General features: G+C 36.2%; 1 protein-coding gene across 1 annotated transcript in view; it reads right to left on the minus strand.

The window, feature by feature from the left end:
* Positions 1 to 19,836, minus strand: part of LOC115445495 (nephrin) — a 173,209-nt gene that overhangs the window by 87,518 nt on the left and 65,855 nt on the right. Inside the window, exon 2 of the mRNA XM_037438239.1 lies at positions 708 to 840. Within this exon, the coding sequence (XP_037294136.1) occupies positions 708 to 840 (133 nt within the window). The remainder of the gene's footprint in view (positions 1 to 707; positions 841 to 19,836) is intronic.

Raw genomic sequence — 19,836 nt, forward strand, 5'->3', positions numbered from 1 at the left:
TTAAGGTTCCGGCCACTGTGTGGTCAGTTATGTAAACTTTTTGCCGCGTTTGGAGGTTTTTGTTCTGATGGTTGTTTTTGAATCTAGAAATCCCGCATATATACCTATGTATATCAATATGTAAGTGCGTATGTATATTAAGTGCAATAAACAATAAAATTCCGGTTTTCGATTTGATGTTTGCGATGTGTGCGGTATTAGTTGGTTACAAACATATACTTGTTCATTTGCGCCTTTTTTATAATTTTATTATTAGGCTCAATAACACGATAACGTCGCTTTTTTAAACTCCTACGATTGCTAATAAACTGTAGCAACACCATCTTATTATTTAAGATACAAATCATTAGACGGAATGTGTCATAATGCCTGTAGTTATACTGATTAGAATGTCTTCAAACGTAATATAAGTGTGCGTTTTTAAGTTATTAAATGACGAGACGATTATGTCGCTTACCTGGTGATAAGCGATACGACTGCCGATAAACAGTAGCAACTCGATACAGAACTTTGAATGAAAATTGAATTACAAAGTAATTCGTTGCACTCCACTGCGTTTATAACTCTGAGACATATGTCCATTGCTTCACACTTTTGTTTAGCAACAGAAACAGAACAAGCTGTAGACTTCAGTCTATGAACGTTATTTTGCTATGTAAGAATTCACTCTTACATAGCAAAATAACGTTCAATATTTTATGTAGTACCTGTATAAAGGTTCTCCATCAGTCTCCTTGAACCACAAGACCATTGAGACGTGGTCTTCCGCGGCCAGCGGCTGGATATCGCAGGGAAGAGCTGCTTTCTTACCCAGCACGCCCTGCGCATGTGCAGTAGGTACTGTAACAAAGAGACAACTGTTAGAACTTTCTAGAAAGAATTTATGATTCCTGACTCATTGTACTTAACGGCTACAATAGTTAAGAATTGACACGTCTTATATGAGAAATGGATGTTCAAGGAATTATGTACTCTAGTCAATTTTTAAAGCATATTCTTACAGGAGAAATAGCTCTTATTTACCTTAAGTTAAGGCTAATTATTCCACTACTCTGGTTGTATTGTATATTACTATTACTGGCTCCTCTCCGTACGATATTGTATGGGCAGGTGGCTTATATTACAAATATTTGGATCCTTTCTACCCCCATAATATAACATATATGAAATCTAAATGTATGACATAAATTACTGTTTGAGTAGGGACCGTAATTTACATGCCTCGCCCAACCACAATATTGTATGAATCGTTAACGAAACCACTACATTGTCATATAAAGGAAGAATCTGGTTAAAAGGGTTAAAAAGTAGCTAACGTGTAATAGCACTAAAGTAAAATAGCGCGAGGTTATGTGGTAAAATTCTTAACAGACCAAGAAGGGACGTTCAAAATCACACACATGGTAAAACTCAAACTTGTTACAATGTTACGTACAAACTGACTTCTTACTCCGTCCTACTATTATAAATACGAAATTCGTGTAGATATTTGAAATGTATATACAAATTTGTACTATTATACACTGCTGAACATGTTTCAAACGGCATAATTGTGTCGACTGGCGAGGGATGATTACCACTTTATGAAAACAAAAAACCCCCATCATGCCTTTATTCTCGAAAGGTAGGGTAGCTGTACAACTAATATCTTCATGTAATGTTTCTCCCACTATTGTGTTCTCTGACAACTTCGGAAGGGGCTTTGGGTCATCGCTGAGCAATAGCCTAGAGCACTCCGCTATGAGTTACTGTTTCCCAGGAATGCTCTATAAAAATATTATTAAACAAGTTGTTAGCAAGACATATACTCCTGACTCTTGTATTGCAATATTAGTAGGAAATAGCTTTAATTTAACTAAAAATGACATATCGAGTAGCATAGGCTCTATGATCAGCCTTAATTGTCAAAAAATAATACTTTGTGCATTTCCTTACTTATCAAATGTATCAGATAGAGTAAACAATCATATTCACACACTTAATAAGCAGATGCACTTTTTAGTAAACCATTACAGTGATAAATTTATATTTTTGGACGTCAATAATTTTATTGAAAAATGTAGTTTAAGTTTGACTAGGGATACAGTGTATCTGACAAATACTTGTAGACATTCTATAGCTACATTGTTAGCATATAATATTAAGACAGTCATAAGTACTATGACGAAGTCCTCAATTACTACATGTTTTAGTAGTACTACTAATACTATTGTAGTCAATAATTTAAACATTTAAGTATGACAACAGAGGAAGATGACTTGTTTTTAATGTTAACCCACCAAAACATAAATCGTTTCTCTGGCAAACTTTTGACATTGAGTTATTTGTGGAAAGGTATAATGTTGATATTTTATGTTTTACTGAGACATGGTTGAAACCAGATAGAATGGCGTTTAGTGTCAATGGCTACAGAGTTGCCAGCTCGTTTATTAGGATTTCAGCAGAAGGTGGAGGCACCATGATCCTCATCAAGGATGGTATCTCTTACAAGGATAGACAAGATATAACAAAACTTTCTGTTGAACGAGTGTGTGAGGTCTCATGTGCAGAGACTAGTGATTATATCATATTGTGTGTATATAGGCCTCCTTCATCCAACATATTAGCTTTTATCTCTAAAATGGAGGATATTCTAAAAAACTTAAGATGCATAGTAAGATTTTAGTCTGCGGAGACTTTAATATAGATTTACTGATAGATACAACAGACAAAAGTTTATTTTTGACTTTGCTCCAATCATTTAATCTTAACTGTCACTTTCTCGAGCCAACTAGACTAACTACAACTTCGGCCACGTGTATTGATAATGTTATCTCAAATTTTAAAATTGACTATAAAGAATTATTAACCGGTGTTCGCTCAGACCATACTTGTCAAATGGTCAAACTTAATTGTGTAAAACAAAGAAGTAAAAACATTATTAAATTTAGACCACTATCCCTACGTAATTTGCAGAAATTTAGCACAAAACTTAATTCCGTGCTGCCTATGCTGACTTGCGACTCGGACAACCCAAATAATATGTTTGAAACATTATTAAATAGTGTGACAAATGTATTCAATAAAACATGTAGTGTAAAATCAGTAACACTAAAAATAAAATATCTTTCAGTGCTTGGGCAACCAAAGGTATTAGGCGTAGTAGAGATGTTCTATACGAATTATATGACAGAAGGTCCTTTACACCTGATGTCAAATTTACTAATTATGTAAGAACATACTCTAAAATTTTTAAAAGTGTATGTAGGTATGCCAAAGCTGCTTATATTAGTAGAAATATAAAAAAATCGGATAATAAAATTAAAACAACTTGGAGAATAATTAATACTGAAACTGGCAAAACTAAGTGTAATGACAAGATTGTATTAAACATTAATGACGAACTAGTTTCAGACAATAATTCTGTGGCTAATTACTTCGAAAAGTTTTTCAATAACATACCATTTGAGACGACAAAATGTCTGCCATCCTCACCAGAGGCAGCTGAGTCATTCTTAAAACAATATTTAGATTTATCAATTCCAAATTTCGAATTTGAATGTGTTACTCATTATGATGTTATAAAAGTATTCAGGAGCTTAAACATGAAGAGTACTGAAGATCTTTGGGGTTTGTCTGTTAAAGCGTTGCAGTCAGTGATAGTTAGCATCGCCCCAATCCTTTCTGATATTTTTAATTGCTGCATAAGAGACGGCATATTCCCTGATCTTATGAAGATAAGTAAAGTAGTACCAATTTTTAAAACTGGTTGCTCCAACACCCCCCTCCAATTATAGGCCTATTTCTATTTTACCAGCTTTAAGTAAAATATTCGAAAAGTTAATGCTTAATCAAATGCTGGTGTTCTTTAATAAAAATGAGATTCTACATGACAGGCAATTCGGTTTTACAAAGGGTAGGTCCACGCAAGATGCAGGACGTGCATTAGTTAAAGCTGTGTTGGATGCCTGGGAGGGATCGCAGGATGCTTTAGGGGTATTTTGTGATCTTTCCAAGGCGTTCGATTGCGTTGATCATGGAACCCTCATTTTAAAGCTCCACTATTACGGCATCAGGGAGTGGGGCTTAAACTAATATCTTCATATTTATCGGGTCGGAAACAAAAGTTTTTATCAACAACGTTTCCTCTGCAGGGTCCACAGTTGGGATTGGGGTCCCCAGGGTTCAATTTTGGGACCATTTCTGTTTTTAGTTTATATTAATGATCTACCGTACATTATTAACAAAATGGCTGAAGTTGTATTATTCGCTGACGACACTTCACTAATATTTAAATTAAATAGAAGGGAAGGAAATTTTGTAGAGCCAAATAAAGTATTTAAATTGATTTCTGACTGGTTTTTTGCCAATAATCTTCTATTAAATGCAGCAAAAACTAAATGTGTTCGATTCTCGTTACTGAACAAGATTAATGGAACTGATATTGATTTAGACGGGAATAAACTAGAATTAGTACCCTCTACAGTCTTCCTTGGGGTTTCTATCGATAGGAAATTACAATGGGGACCCCACATTCAAAGAATTTCGAGTAAATTGAGTTCTGCAGTCTTTGCTATTAGGAAGATCAGATATTTAACTGATGTGGCTACGGCAAGGTTAGTATATTTCGCTTACTTCCACAGCATTATGTCTTATTGCATTCTTCTGTGGGGTACTGCAGTAGATCTGCAGACCATTTTTATTTTACAGAAAAGAGCGATTCGTGCAATTTATAACCTTCGGTCTCGCGATTCCCTTAGAGAACTGTTTAAGGAGGTGAATATACTGACTTTGCCAGCTGAATACATTTTTCAAAATATTATGTATGTCCGTAAGAACCTAGGTACTTTTATGAAAAACAGTGACTTGCACTGTTTGAACACTAGAAATAAGAATAAACTAGTTGTTCCAAATTTCCGGCTCTGTAAAACAAATAAATCTTATCTAGCGAATTGTATCAAATTCTATAATAAAATCCCTCTTGAAATAACCAATCTGCCCGGCTACAAATTTAAGTGTCATGTTAAGCGCGAATTAATGTCAAAGGGGTATTATAATGTAAAGGATTACCTCGATGATCAGACGGTTTGGAAAAACAGTCCTGCACACCCTGTCCAACCCTATGTTAACGCCAATATTATAAATTAACTACATAAACGTCTCATGTGTACCTTTCTACAATTTTGACATTATACTGGGTAACAGTTTTAAATTTATGTGACATATTTTATTTTATATTGACTCATTGAATTATCAATGTATAATAGACGACCGACCGATCATTTTGTTGCACCAGCCTTAAAATTTATAATCTTAATTATATTGACCAAGATCTGCGACAAAATATGAAATGAAAATATTATGTTTGTAAATGTAGGCGTATGCACGCTGTACACTGACTGTTTCATAGTTTTTATAATTTTTTAGTATTATTGTTTTTTTCCGTTAGTTTTTAGTTATTGCTAAATACTTTTATGTGGATTTTCTCCGCAATTTTACGGTGATGTGCGTGTATTAGCTTATATAATTAATCAGACTTTGTATAGAAAAGACTTATTAAAAAAATATATATTTAATAACAATATTATAAATGAATAGACAATTGATGACAAAAATAAAGCCCGGAGTTTCTTTCTGCCTTTCTTCTTCGGGTAGTCATCGCTTAGGTAGTTAGTGAAAGGCTGGTAGGTTAGCTAGGTTAGGGCTTTTATTGTCCTCACCGGTGAGGATCGCGACGCGTTTCTCCCTTATTGCTTATTTAAAAATACATACATACATAATTTTATTTCTTCTTCCCTGCCAGCCCGAGCTGGCTTCTTTGTTTACTAAGTATATTTTTCATTTATTTTATTGTCTTTGTTTATATAAGCTAATCTAATTAAGTAATAATTGAATATTCTCATGTACCTTGACTTATCATAAGTGCAACTATGTTCGCCTACGTGATGAATAAAGCATTTTTATTTTTTATTTTATTTAATATCCAATTTTCGTCTGTGTTCCATCCCATTTGATAGCGGGCGAGCCTATCGCCATATCGAGCACAAATTCCATACTAGCTGATACTGGGTTTAATAAAATGACTATTTCAAAACATAGCTACGCTTGTAACTCCACTAATACTTATATAGAGTGAACGACCGTTCAGCAGAGCTTGACGGCACTCACACGGTGTTGGATGACGCTGTCGCCTCTCACCGGCGGGTAGCCCGGCAACAGGGTCGGGTTTCGATTTTGATACTTTTGACTTGTGTTGGTTAACCATTTTATTTTGATCTTATGAACGTATGATGATGGTGCGTGATATAGAAGGTCAGATCCTTTGTTGTATAAATTTAATGAATTATATATTTAAAAGGCATGGTATGTTAATGATAGAATATCTCGTTGAAATCGGTGCATAAATATTGGTCATAAACTATACAAAAGAATTATTGATACCTAAAATATATTAATTATAATAATTCAATTATAACTGTTCCAAACATAATACGTATGGGCGAATATTTTTTACTTTGGCAAAGCTTCTACAGTCTAGAAACATTAAGTTTAATTATCACAGATTATATTATTTATTCGTTAAATCATTAATAATTCAATATATCTCCAACAATTGTTCACATTGGGGCAATACAGACGAGTTATTTGCACCTATATTATATCCTTTAAAACACTTAGTAGATCTACATATAAAGCACAATTCAAGGATTTGTACACTGAATGTGCCTTTGACGAGACGGCCGATGAGCCGACTAGTAGATAAGACAAGGGACCGAAGATGCCCTGGGACAAACGTTTGCGTATTTGGCAAATGTTTGTGTCTGAATGCAGCGGTAATAGTTGCTCTTAGTTCCTTATACACAAGCTGTATCTTAGTGATTAGGGTTCTGTGTGAGATTGTTAAGTGTTAAATTTTTGATCCCGGCCCGGGTCAAGCTATGCTACTGATTATAATAAATGATGGTATAGTCCAATTACAACGGCACTCAAGGGTCCTCGAATTATGTCGGCTTATTACACAGCAGAGCTGACCATGGCGATATTTTAGCTAGCCTGCTAAAGAATATGGCAGGTACCTGTAGCGAAGGGTAAAATTCTTCATAAAGGAACCCGGCACGGCCTGTACCTAAGCACAGGTATTACGTAGATATTAGGTACTAACATGCATGAATACGATCTGCAAAATGACCTAATGATGAATTAGATATTAAATAAACTACTAAAGGGAAGCCGGCAGGAATTAAATGGACCCTTCGACATTGGCAGTTACCCTAATAGGCAACGAAATTGACACAAGAGCTCAATGCTCCTTAAATCTCACTGAGATTAAATGCTCGATGCTACACAAATGCATCGATCCTGACCTACAAGTCAGTCAAGAAGGTTTAAAGACGGAATATTCTGGAATGTAAGAAACTCAACTTTTTCTTACTGTTCAATGAGTATTCACTAGACTAGATATTGTATTTCAACTACAACGGCAAACATTGAGTGCCATTACTTTCAGCCCTTAACTTCTTATAACAAACCGGCGATTCGACGATCGGTGTTTTGTATGCAGAATTCGATACATTACTTCGGGATGAAATAAAAGAGAGTGGATCCGGTAGATTATATTTAGGTTTCAATAGGCTGTTTATTTGTCTGTAGGTAGTTTAAGTTTTAGTAGTATTAATGTTTAATCTATATATTCATGATAGTTAAGGGTACGCAGAGGTATAGTCTCAACCATTATTCGCTTACCTATTTCATTTTATATTACAAAATGGGTTGAAATACAGCTATGTTAACGACACACAAAGTCCAATCACAACCAATGCGTGTATCAACACTCACTTCAATTACGACTGCCGAAACTAGGGCCACGAGTTCTTGGTAATAATCTAAATACAAAAGTGTTTATAGTTTTATCATTTTTCTCTGGAACTGGCGGTAGATCTCTCTTATGCGGAGAGCCGATTGGGTAGGTACAACCTCCATGTCTATTTCTGCAATAATGTGTATGCATTTTTCTATTCCGTTTTGAAGGCCATTGTAACATAATTACTGGGCATCTTGATACTTTCTTATGTCTTAGGATGATGAGCGCAGTGATGTGCCACGCTGTATTTTTGTAATTCAAAAGCTTTTACGATTTTGCTACTGTTTATGGACGGTCGCATCGTTTATGATCAGACGAACTCCATACTCGTCTCGTTACTCAAATGCAATAAAACCATATCAAACTGATTCACATAAAGACAGTAATATATGGGATCAAATAAGGCCGACTACTTTTAATCCTGGAGAATACGCGGTCCCTGTGGGACTTTTATTGAGGAAAAGGATACTAGAAGAAAATAATGAAACAATAAATAAAACAGAAAATAATGAAAGTAAATCAAGAGTCAAATAGTTCATAAATTTTAATTATTGTGATGCATTTAATGACCGATATAATGTAATTGTATATATACAAATAGATTTGACAGCAAATTCAATAAAGCATGACAATGACGCAATGAAATTAGTGACAATAATTGTTCCCTTCAATTGAATTTCATTTACCGGAATCGATTCTCAGTTTGATCGAGAATTAGGCAAAAGCTTACGGTTAATTGTTGTAGGGTATGTTTTTACATCGTCCAAACCTTTAGCAGAACGTGTATACATCGTTTTAAATCCATAATAGTCTTCTTGATGGAGGAAATAATTATAAGGATAATAGAGAAATTTCATGATTCCTGAGAGGGTTGTGCAGTCATATGAAAATTTAAATTAATTTATTCCTTATTTCACGAGCCTATAAATGAACTGCTCTAAACTTTTTTTTTTCTCTTTTCACTTTATCATGTACTGTAGTCTTTACCCTAAACTGATTGAAAAGAGCAACACCAGAGTTTCTTGCCCGTTCTTCTCTGGTGAAAACTGCTTTCCGAACTGGTGGTTGAGTTAATATTGACGGAATCTAAATAATGTATAACATTTTACAGATTCAAATAAATCATTTCATTTCATTTCATTTCATGTGGTCGAAATTTACCATCCAATCATCCAAGAGATAGGGCCCGAGGCGACGGCAATTCTCGATGACTATTGGACATTAGTAAATCAAGTCGACAGCGATAATGGCATAATTAATATCCCATATCCATATTAAATAGCTCGTATTGGATTCTGTGCATGCTAATTGCTGAAGCAGGCTGGACAATTGATTGGACTATTTGTGTTTAATTAAAGGATGCTCAGGAACGCCTAGGAGTTTCTCTAATGAGGATGATCTTTTCTTAAATGTCCATAACACTGGAAGGAGAGGTAAGCTCGAGGTGCAAATGTTATGTCCAACGGCTAGTCGGTCTTATTAGATGCACCTACAATAATATCTCAATAATATCAGAACTCTTTTTTTATGAACTCATTTGAAACGAAAGAAAAAAACGGAATTTGCCATACAAACAGAACATGTCATAGGTTTCTTCTCCTAAAAATTACATAGTAAAACTTTATACCCGACCGTCAGTCAGGCAGAACTGGCAATCAAGGCCTAGCATGTCAATAAATCTACAACACCAACTTTGTCCTTGAGACAACCATTGACAACAATAAAACTATCTAGCAGTAAACCAAACATCTATACGAAAACATTTGTCAGCGATACTATCAACATAATGGAAATAAAATGCGATGAAACGTCGCCAGATAACAAATGCTTTGTTTAGTTTATTATCTTTCCAATGATTTCTTTTAGTGGTCTATAAAGTGGAGTAGTTACTCTGACCTTACTGGGAATCTAGATTACGAAAATGACTGTCTAGTAGATTTATAACGTTACAATACGGCTTGTGTGTTTTAATATGCAGTTTACTGGTGCAAGAATACTCTACAAAATCTTCATGGATGGACGGCAACATGGTGATAAGTCTCTTGTAACAGATCCTTCCGACGCGACATGTTCGCGGATCAGCCCACATACCCACAGCCCAGTAAGCAGGACGTATATCTATACATATTATAAAACAAAGTCTCATTTTCTGTCTGTCTGTGTATCGATTTTCTCAAAATCTACTGATCGGATTTTGTTGAAATTTTATATGGAGATAGTTTAAGACCCTGGGATGATAGATTTTCTATCCCAGGAAAATATATAGTGGGACTTTTATCCGGGTAACAGCATCACGCGAGTGAAGCTGCGAGCAAAAGCTAGTATGTCATAAAATATAAATAAGACAGCCTGACTGATTCTGTAAGGTAGATCTTATAGAAAATCTACGTGACGAAGCATCCTTGCCATTAGATTTTCTAGAAACAGTATGACCGAGAGAAGTTAAAAAATTCCTGCTCTTTTTTAACACCTATTTTGTCTTGACGATTGGAAACGTAAATTTTGTGTATCATGGTAGCTTTATAGTAAATACCTATTTTTAAAATAGTATTTTTTTATATATTTTGTTATAGATTTGTTTTCCATCATCTTAATAATCTATACTTATAATAAATCTGTAGAGAGGTCAATTCTGTACATGAAATATATTTCCAAAATAACTATCAGGGGGTGATTAGGGATCGATACTGATGCCAAAAATGCAATTAGTAAAATTTTTGTCTGTCTGTCTGTCTGTCTGTCTGTCTGTCTGTCTGTCTGTCTGTATAACCGTTATAGAAACAAAAACTACTCGACGGATTTTAACGAAACTTGGTACAATTATTTGTCATACTCCTGTGCTGGTTATAGTATACTTTTCATCACGCTACAATTAATAGGAGCAGAGCAGTGAAGGGAAATGTTGGGAAAACGGGAGAAGTTACTCCATTTTTAAGCTTCCGTCGCGTGTGCAACCTTAATGGTTAAAGCTACATAGAAATCATGTATGACGGAAATGTTCTCCTTAAAATTATGTAAAAATATCCCACGACAGCATATGTCTATCTTTTATGGTTGACTCACAATGACACGTGTAACTCCCGATAGCTTAGCAGTTCGAAGCTTTCTCATTATATTTGTTTCCTAATCTTAGGAACTATCGGTCCAAACTGAAAAATTCTTTTGCGTTGGATAGCCCTTTATTTGTGGATTGCTATAGGCTATATTTCATCACGCTATACCCAATAGGAGCGGAGCAGCAATGGCTAATCTCTGGAACTACCGGTCCAAACTGAACAATTCTTTTGCGTTGGATAGGCCTTTGTTCGTGGAGTGCTCTAGGTTATATATCATCACGCTATGACCAATAGGAGCGGAGCAGTAATGGCTAATCTTAGGAACTACCAGTTTGAACTGAAAAATTCGTTTTGTGTTGGATAGCCCTTTATTTGTGGGGTGCTATAGGCTGTATATCATCACGCTATGACCAATAGGAGCGGAGCAGTAATGAAACATGTTACAAATACGGGGACAATTTATTAGTTTTGAGAGCTTCCGTTGCGTGCGCTGCGTAAACGGTTAAAGTTATGCAACAATGATGTATGTCGGGATTATTCCTCTTAAAAGTTCTAAAAAATATATTATAAAACAAAGTCCCCGCTGCATCCGTTTGCCTGAACGTCTTAAACTCAAAAACTACCCAACGTATTAAGATAAAATTTGGTATGGAGACAGTTTGAAACCCTGGGAAGAACATAGGCTCCCGCGAAACTACTACTTTTAAAATGGAAAACTTTAGCCTGAAAAACTTTATAACGCGGGCGGAGCCGCGAGCAAAAGCTAGTCATAAATATAACTTCATAAATGTATTAATAAGGCCAAGCAGATACATACAAAACGTTTCTTTACACTCAATAAATAACCTTTATATTGACGTTCAATATACATTGCACCTGGAACTTAACAACACTATTAACTTGTTAACTGACGTTACTCGGTCAATTTATCGACTAATCGGATAGTTTAATAATTGATGAAGTTGTTGGGACACCCCTTGTGGCTAAGTTCAGCCTGTTAACATTTAAGATCTGATTCAAAATCTTACTTTAATTGCTTGGACAGGAATTCCAAATTAAGTTATGGCTTGAGTTATCAAACGTGGGTTTGTGATGTCTAGCGTTTGAATTTCTTGGCGGAGCTTCTATTTCAGAAGCCATTAAGTACCTAACTTTGTAAAACAAGGTTAATAATATTTTGGTTGTGTTTTTATTTTAAGACTACTTCATTGATGTAGTTATTATGCCTGCTGTGCGACACCGTTCTCGGGTCCTAGTTGCGAATCCTGAGTTGAAACCATCGGGCATTCGTACTATATTTTTTAGCTTAGGTAACATCAGTCCGAAACTGGAATTTGTGCCCGATATGGTATTAGATTCAGTCCTTATCACATCATGGGATGGAATACTCACGGCGAAAAAAGTGGGTGCATCATTTCTGCATCTTCGGGGATAAAAGGCATGTATGTGCGTGCGTGCGTGCGCACTGGAAGGCGGATATAAAATATATCCTACCAACAGAAAAATACTATATAAACTATAGACATATTGCCACTACTGTAAACACATCTGAAAGTGCTTGTCCAATAGTTGCAAGTTATCGCTATTATAAACATTTCATTGTATTACTTGTGTACTACCGCTAGTTGATAAAAGTTTAATATTAATGAGAGCCAGTTTCGCAATCGATTCTAATACTCATTCCATTACGTTAACCACCGTGAACGTTTGACCACGCTGAACGCGATAGTATCAAGTAATTAAATCGTATATTGTCAACCGACGATACATCGCATATCTCATCGATCGCCAAAATGTTAGTTTGTCCCACGTGATTTGCACTTTCCCTAAAAGCATTCTTGAAACTATATAAATTTCGAGAACGCAAATTCTACCAACGAGAGTATCTGAGGTAAACTCGAGGTAATCAGTGCCCGATCAATACATCCCTCCACAATTAATTAGCCACGAAGCCGAAACTTTATAAACAAATGTATTCTAGGCCGTCTGGAACCGTGACCCATTGACCAGCAGCCTGTCGAACTTCGGTACATTGTTTCGGATTTTTATTTAAATTAACGACGAGACTATCTTGATAATTAGGTGGTAAAAGTACCTCACTCCTGATGGTTACTGGAGTAGGGTCTTGATAAAGTGTTGACTGAGAGAAGTCGTTTATCCCTCGCCAGTCGACATGATTATGCCGGCTTGTTTGGAACTGAATATGGTCAGGCTGATCAGCATCAATAGAATTTATACGTCATCCTAAAACTGCACAAATCATGGAAAATCAGAACTAAGTAACTGCATTACCTATTGTTATATTTGGTAAGAAGACACACCGTGTAGGCTTTATTTCAAAATAACTTGTTTACAATTTACATATACTAACAGTCTTACTAAAAATTCGCAAAGCTATGTTTAGTGAAAACACAAATTTACTCGATCAGCTTTAAATCAAATGCCGCCATCATGCCTCTTAATAAGGTTTAAACTAGGAAACCGGTGATGTTTTACAGCTATTTCAGCTATTCTTAACCACCTCTAAACGCTGAAACAAGTTTATAAGTAAAACTGTAAATCTACAGCATTTTAAAGACCTAAAAACTAGCTCCCTGCGGTTGAAATAAACAATATGTATGTAATGCCTACGCCGACTTTCGCATACCCCACCGCCAACTTAGAAAAGCTATAAACAATGTTATACAAGTCTAGACTGATAGATTTATAGACTTCGCTTTTAATGTCGATTTACGATACATAAAAGTCAGAAATGATGAATATTTGCATCAAATGCATAGTATATTGCTTGAAGATGGATCGTTAGTTAACGGCTATTTAATAAAAGATGTACTATCAAGCGAGTGAATGCACAGAAAACTGACGTCAAGAAGAAGCTTACTGTTAAATATCCTTTTGTATGTTGTCCGAGAGCCAAAACTCCCAATGCAGTTCATAATTCTCTCGCGTTTCCTTCAAGACAGGCAGCGCATACTTATCTTATATTCGGTATTTCTAGACGGTAAAGATCACTTAGCACTATATTAATAATGGGCGTAGGCAATAAACAAGACTAACATAAACATTCTAGACCGTCGCAAACATATTGCCAATTAAACATCCAAACTTAACATAACAACTTTGGCAACTCCCCTCTTACATTTGCCGGACATACAGACCAAAACTGTGTCGAACAAGTTCCTCTAAAATTCTTGGCACAAAGCTCATACAAAAATCATGAAACTACTAAGCCAGTAAACTTTGTCTAACATTCGCGATACACACGGGCGGAGAGAACGGAGAGATCCACTTCGAATATTTTTTAGGAAATCCTGTAACTGAGTAAAGGTTGCGGATACTATGGCGACGAATGAGGAATAAATATAGGGAATATGCAAATATTTGACAATCTGAAACATTATCTATACTTATAATAAATCTGTAGAGAGGTCAATTCTGTACATGAAATATATTTCCAAAATAACTATCAGGGGGTGATTAGGGATCGATACTGATGCCAAAAATGCAATTAGTAAAATTTTTGTCTGTCTGTCTGTCTGTCTGTCTGTCTGTCTGTCTGTCTGTATAACCGTTATAGAAACAAAACTACTCGACGGATTTTTAACGAAACTTGGTACAATTATTTGTCATACTCCTGTGCTGGTTATAGTATACTTTTCATCACGCTACAATTAATAGGAGCAGAGCAGTGAAGGAAATGTTGGGAAAACGGGAGAAGTTACTCCATTTTTAAGCTTCCGTCGCGTGTGCAACCTTAATGGTTAAAGCTACATAGAAATCATGTATGACGGAAATGTTCTCCTTAAAATTATGTAAAAATATCCCACGACAGCATATGTCTATCTTTTATGGTTGACTCACAATGACACGTGTAACTCCCGATAGCTTAGCAGTTCGAAGCTTTCTCATTATATTTGTTTCCTAATCTTAGGAACTATCGGTCCAAACTGAAAAATTCTTTTTGCGTTGGATAGCCCTTTATTTGTGGATTGCTATAGGCTATATATCATCACGCTATACCCAATAGGAGCGGAGCAGCAATGGCTAATCTCTGGAACTACCGGTCCAAACTGAAAAATTCTTTTGCGTTGGATAGGCCTTTGTTCGTGGAGTGCTCTAGGTTATATATCATCACGCTATGACCAATAGGAGCGGAGCAGTAATGGCTAATCTTAGGAACTACCAGTTTGAACTGAAAAATTCGTTTTGTGTTGGATAGCCCTTTATTTGTGGGGTGCTATAGGCTGTATATCATCACGCTATGACCAATAGGAGCGGAGCAGTAATGAAACATGTTACAAATACGGGGACAATTTATTAGTTTTGAGAGCTTCCGTTGCGTGCGCTGCGTAAACGGTTAAAGTTATGCAACAATGATGTATGTCGGGATTATTCCTCTTAAAAAGATCTAAAAAAATATATCATAAAACAAAGTCCCCCGCTGCATCCGGTTGCCTGAACGTCTTAAACTCAAAAACTACCCAACGTATTAAGATAAAATTTGGTATGGAGACAGTTTGAAACCCTGGGAAGAACATAGGCTCCCGCGAAACTACTACTTTTAAAATGGAAAACTTTAGCCTGAAAAACTTTATAACGCGGGCGGAGCCGCGAGCAAAAGCTAGTTTAAAATATATTATCAATAACTGTTACTTCAAGACTTAACGGTGTTACGAATCAGGTCCTACCAGCTTATCTCTTCAAACAAGATGCAACAACTACTTTGTTAAAGAGTTTTCTACACCTGTCTTTGCTATACCAAGGCCTCCTGTACTAAAAAGAGTAATATTCCATTCACTCACTCACCAGGCGGAATGCGGGCCACTTTGCTGTGTCCGTATGAAAATAAATTCTTAGCTTTCGATATTCCAAAGAAAAACTCTTATCAGGTTCGATGAAGTCAGTAATAATATAATAATATCAGCCCTGTATTATATACTTGCCCACTGCTGAGCACGGGCCTCTCAGGTATGCAGGTTTCCTCACGATGTTTTCCTTCACCGTTAAAGAAAGCGATAATTCACAAAGAATACACACATAATTTTTTAGAAAAATCAGAGGTGTGTGCCCTTGGGATTTGAACCTGCGGACATTCGTCTCGGCAGTCCGTTCTACAACCAACTAGGCTATCGCCGTTTTTCGATGAAGTCAGTACCAGGCGATTATTTAATTTCCATAGATTCATATGTAGAATCATACCCGCGACCTCGGCAATCATCAGACCATCGCTTATAACTTTAACAATAAATTAGTTTAATCGCATAATGAATAAACATAACAGTTAGAGGACAGCGTCACATAAAGGTCATTTAAACTTAATTAAGGGTCTTTGCAATATGGATGGTGATATTTTAGTAAACACATTATCAAACAGTACGGACGTTTTCTGGTATGCAATTAGAAGTGTCTATGTTTGGTTTGGCTGGATTACTTTATTATGTCATCTTTATTATATTATTGGCATTAAGATGTCGCTTGGTAAGTGATGATCATCCGTTACGAAGATCATGATACTTTTTTTTCAAAAAAAGTATCATGATCGGGGTATCAAAAGCGGGGGGGGGGGGGTCGAGGTTCCATTATTTGATACGTAGTTCGTCTCTCCCTAAGATCACGATACTGGTTGCTTGGTGCTATAGTAAAGTTTGAGGAACAAAATGACTTAAAGTACATTACTCTTGAGAAACAATATAGCAGTGGAAGACAAAGGTAAATATTTTTTTACATACCTGATAAGCATTTTCAGGGTAAACGGTGTTTTTTTTTGTACGGGCACGGTATATTGATCCCACTACAAGTGGAGTGGGGTCCAATAGAATGTCGACTGACGAGAGATACCCCTCAGCAGTCGACACAATTATGCCGGCCTGTTGGAATAGGATAGACACAGCCTAATCCCGGAACGCGACACACTTACGTGGGCTATTATTACGGGTTTTAACACCTTGTGTATGGTGGTTGTTATCCGGGCGGATATAAAATATATCCTACCAACAGCAACAAGCAAGTTAAAGAGTGTGTAGTGTGTATTTACTACTGGTCAGGTTTGCTAGGAATTTACCGCCCTGTGGAATGGGGGCGTTTGGAGAATTCCACCACGGTACCCCTGCCTGTCGTAAGCGGCGACTAATAGGGGCCACGAAGGGGGTCGTCGGCGGGCAGCAGGGGGCTGTTCGCCCTAGTGCATTTTTGTGCATTTTGCACATTTTTCGGTTGACCCCCGGGATGGACGGCAGTGTGTTGTTGGCCTCATACTGCCGTAGACGCCGAAGGCGTCCTTCGATGCGCGGGGGCTTCTGATAATTGGAGACGGGCCGCGAAACCAAAAAAAAAAAAAGGTTTGCTAGGAATTTGAATATTAATTACAGACATACTTGCATCATTATGCCTCATCGGGCTCTAATGCTCATAAAAATGGCACAAAATTGCTTGTAGAATTCTGTTTACCGGTAGAAATAGATATGCAAGAGAGCCTTCGCTCGCATACTAGAAACCTGTCTTATATTAATTTGTTCTTTACATTCATATTTGATGCGATTTTGATACGAAAGGTACATCAAGCTTTTTAATAACGCCAACAATCGCTTAAATGTTCGCCTCTAAAATTTATGAGGACTTACTGAGTCTTCTCTCATTTAACTTTGAAGGAACACCTTTTTAAGTATTATATGACTTAAGATCACGTTTGTTACTCTGAGATGTAGATATATGTAGTCAGTTCGACCTTTTATGAAGGTCAAAGAATCGCACTCTAATTGTACACTTGAATAAAGTGATTACCAATCATTTTACTATAACTAGTAGAAAGTAATCGAATTCAATCGGTATACAATGGCGTCATCTATCTATCTATGCATATTATAAAACGAAGTCCCCTTTTTTGTCTGTCTGTCTGTATGTGTGGACTATGGAGAAAGTCTAATCCCTGAGAAGATTATAGGCTACTTTGTATCCCAGGAAAATATATAGCGGGACTTTTATCCCGGAAAACTCCATAACGCGGGCGAAGCCGCGAGCAAAAGCTAGTAGACCTATAATTTGTTTTCATATGTATTAAATTAAAATGCCACTGATTTAATTAAATTATAAACATTTCGATTATAAATATAAGTAATAGACTCATACAGTAAAACTAATTGTCTTCAGCACGAATGAACCAATAAATCGATCGTAATGTTACTATCTCACAGAAAACCTACAGTAACAATATAATTTGAACTAAACAATACTCACTATTCAGTCATCCAAGATAAAAAAAAGCATTAACCTTGGCTTTCATAGACAAAAAACGAAGAACAATGTATGTAACCCGGATTAATTCAAGTGAAACCAGCATTGTCCCAATACGAATTGAAATTCCTGATGGCAGGGAAAACAATACCGTTGTTACGATTCAATCCGATTTGGGATTAACTAACGGTAACAAGCAAACAGGATGGGACTGTGTCACAGTAACTACTCTTTCTTTACAATTGATGGAGTCATTTTCTGTTATTTTTCCTGTATTTTTGTGTAGCAACTGACTATGATGTGATTTATTACCTCCATGAGATGTCGGTGGTTTGACGAGGTTAGATAAAAATATGGGAATATGTTTAGACACGTCCTCATTTCTCTCTTCGTCAGAAGTAGAAAGAACATAGCCATCCAAAATCTGTTTTCCTTTAAGAGCAACAATTAAAACGTCCATAGCCAAAATAAATGGATATCACCACACAATCGCACATACCAACATGAATTTAAGGTAGGATACGCGAAGCCGTGGACATATTTGACCTGCGGGGGGGCCGTTTCTTCTCTATTTCCATTTCTTGGCGTGAACGTCAATACATATGTAACTTCTAGTAATATATGTGCTTATTCAGGAAATAATCATTCATCATCAAATGACCTTATTGCTCATTGGCTGGCGTAAGCTATAAAAACACATTTCTGTAACACAATTTATCTCCAAAAGCCTTCAATGTGGGAATTAATTCATCCACGCGTCAATTAATTAGTAGCGATGCCAATAAACTATGAGTAAACACGACCACGAAACCATTACCTCTTTGGGAACACTTAATGTTCGTGAAATACTGACATAATGTTCGCACAAGTGTAATTACATTAGGACATTTATATCATGCGGTTGATGGTATAATTAATAATAACGTTATAATAGTAAACCTATATTATACATTGAGTCAATGCCAGACAGGTCTTCTGTAATATTGAGAAGGTTTATATCGTAGTGCAGGTTTGCAGATTTGAGATGCCTTTAACGTTCTTTTGCAGAATTGTTAGATTTATAGGTTTTCTCATGATGTTTTCCTTCACCATAAAGAGACCGCTATTTGTAATTGACAAAAAATTCTCACGTTCTAACAGTCAGAGGTTACTTCAACCTTGGGTTTTAAACCGGACCTTCGTCTCGATCATTCAATTCCCAACTAGATTTCTACTAAAGACATAACTTCAGCATAACCTTCAAAACATTAAAGAACTTCTAAAATCCGTACACTCTAATACCCGTACCTTTAGCTAACATAAATCAATCCCATGTCTCGGTCTGATTTAATACTATGAATTAGTTTTTTGTGCCGTTTCTTTCACATATTAATCAGAGACCCCAATGGAAAACCTTTTCTTTTTGATGAAGGCTTGGGTACTAATCATCCGAGCTAATGGTTGGTGACAATGTAGGAAGAGATTGACACATGGCTTTGCTATGAACAAAACTATATTAAACAGTTAGTACTGGATGGCCTTATTTAAAAGTGGAACTCAGAATCACACGAATCACAGGCGAGGCAAAACGATGAGAAATCATTATCATAATCATCAACCTTTCGAAGTCCCGTTCACATAAGCTTACTTTAAGCGTTTGAAAATGTTAAGTTATATGGAAAATGAACAACATCTAATTTCTATAATATATAATTCTTGAAAGTATTTATT

Source organism: Manduca sexta, chromosome 13 (genome assembly GCF_014839805.1).
Source record: "Manduca sexta isolate Smith_Timp_Sample1 chromosome 13, JHU_Msex_v1.0, whole genome shotgun sequence".
Classification (NCBI taxonomy): Eukaryota; Metazoa; Arthropoda; class Insecta; order Lepidoptera; family Sphingidae; genus Manduca; species Manduca sexta.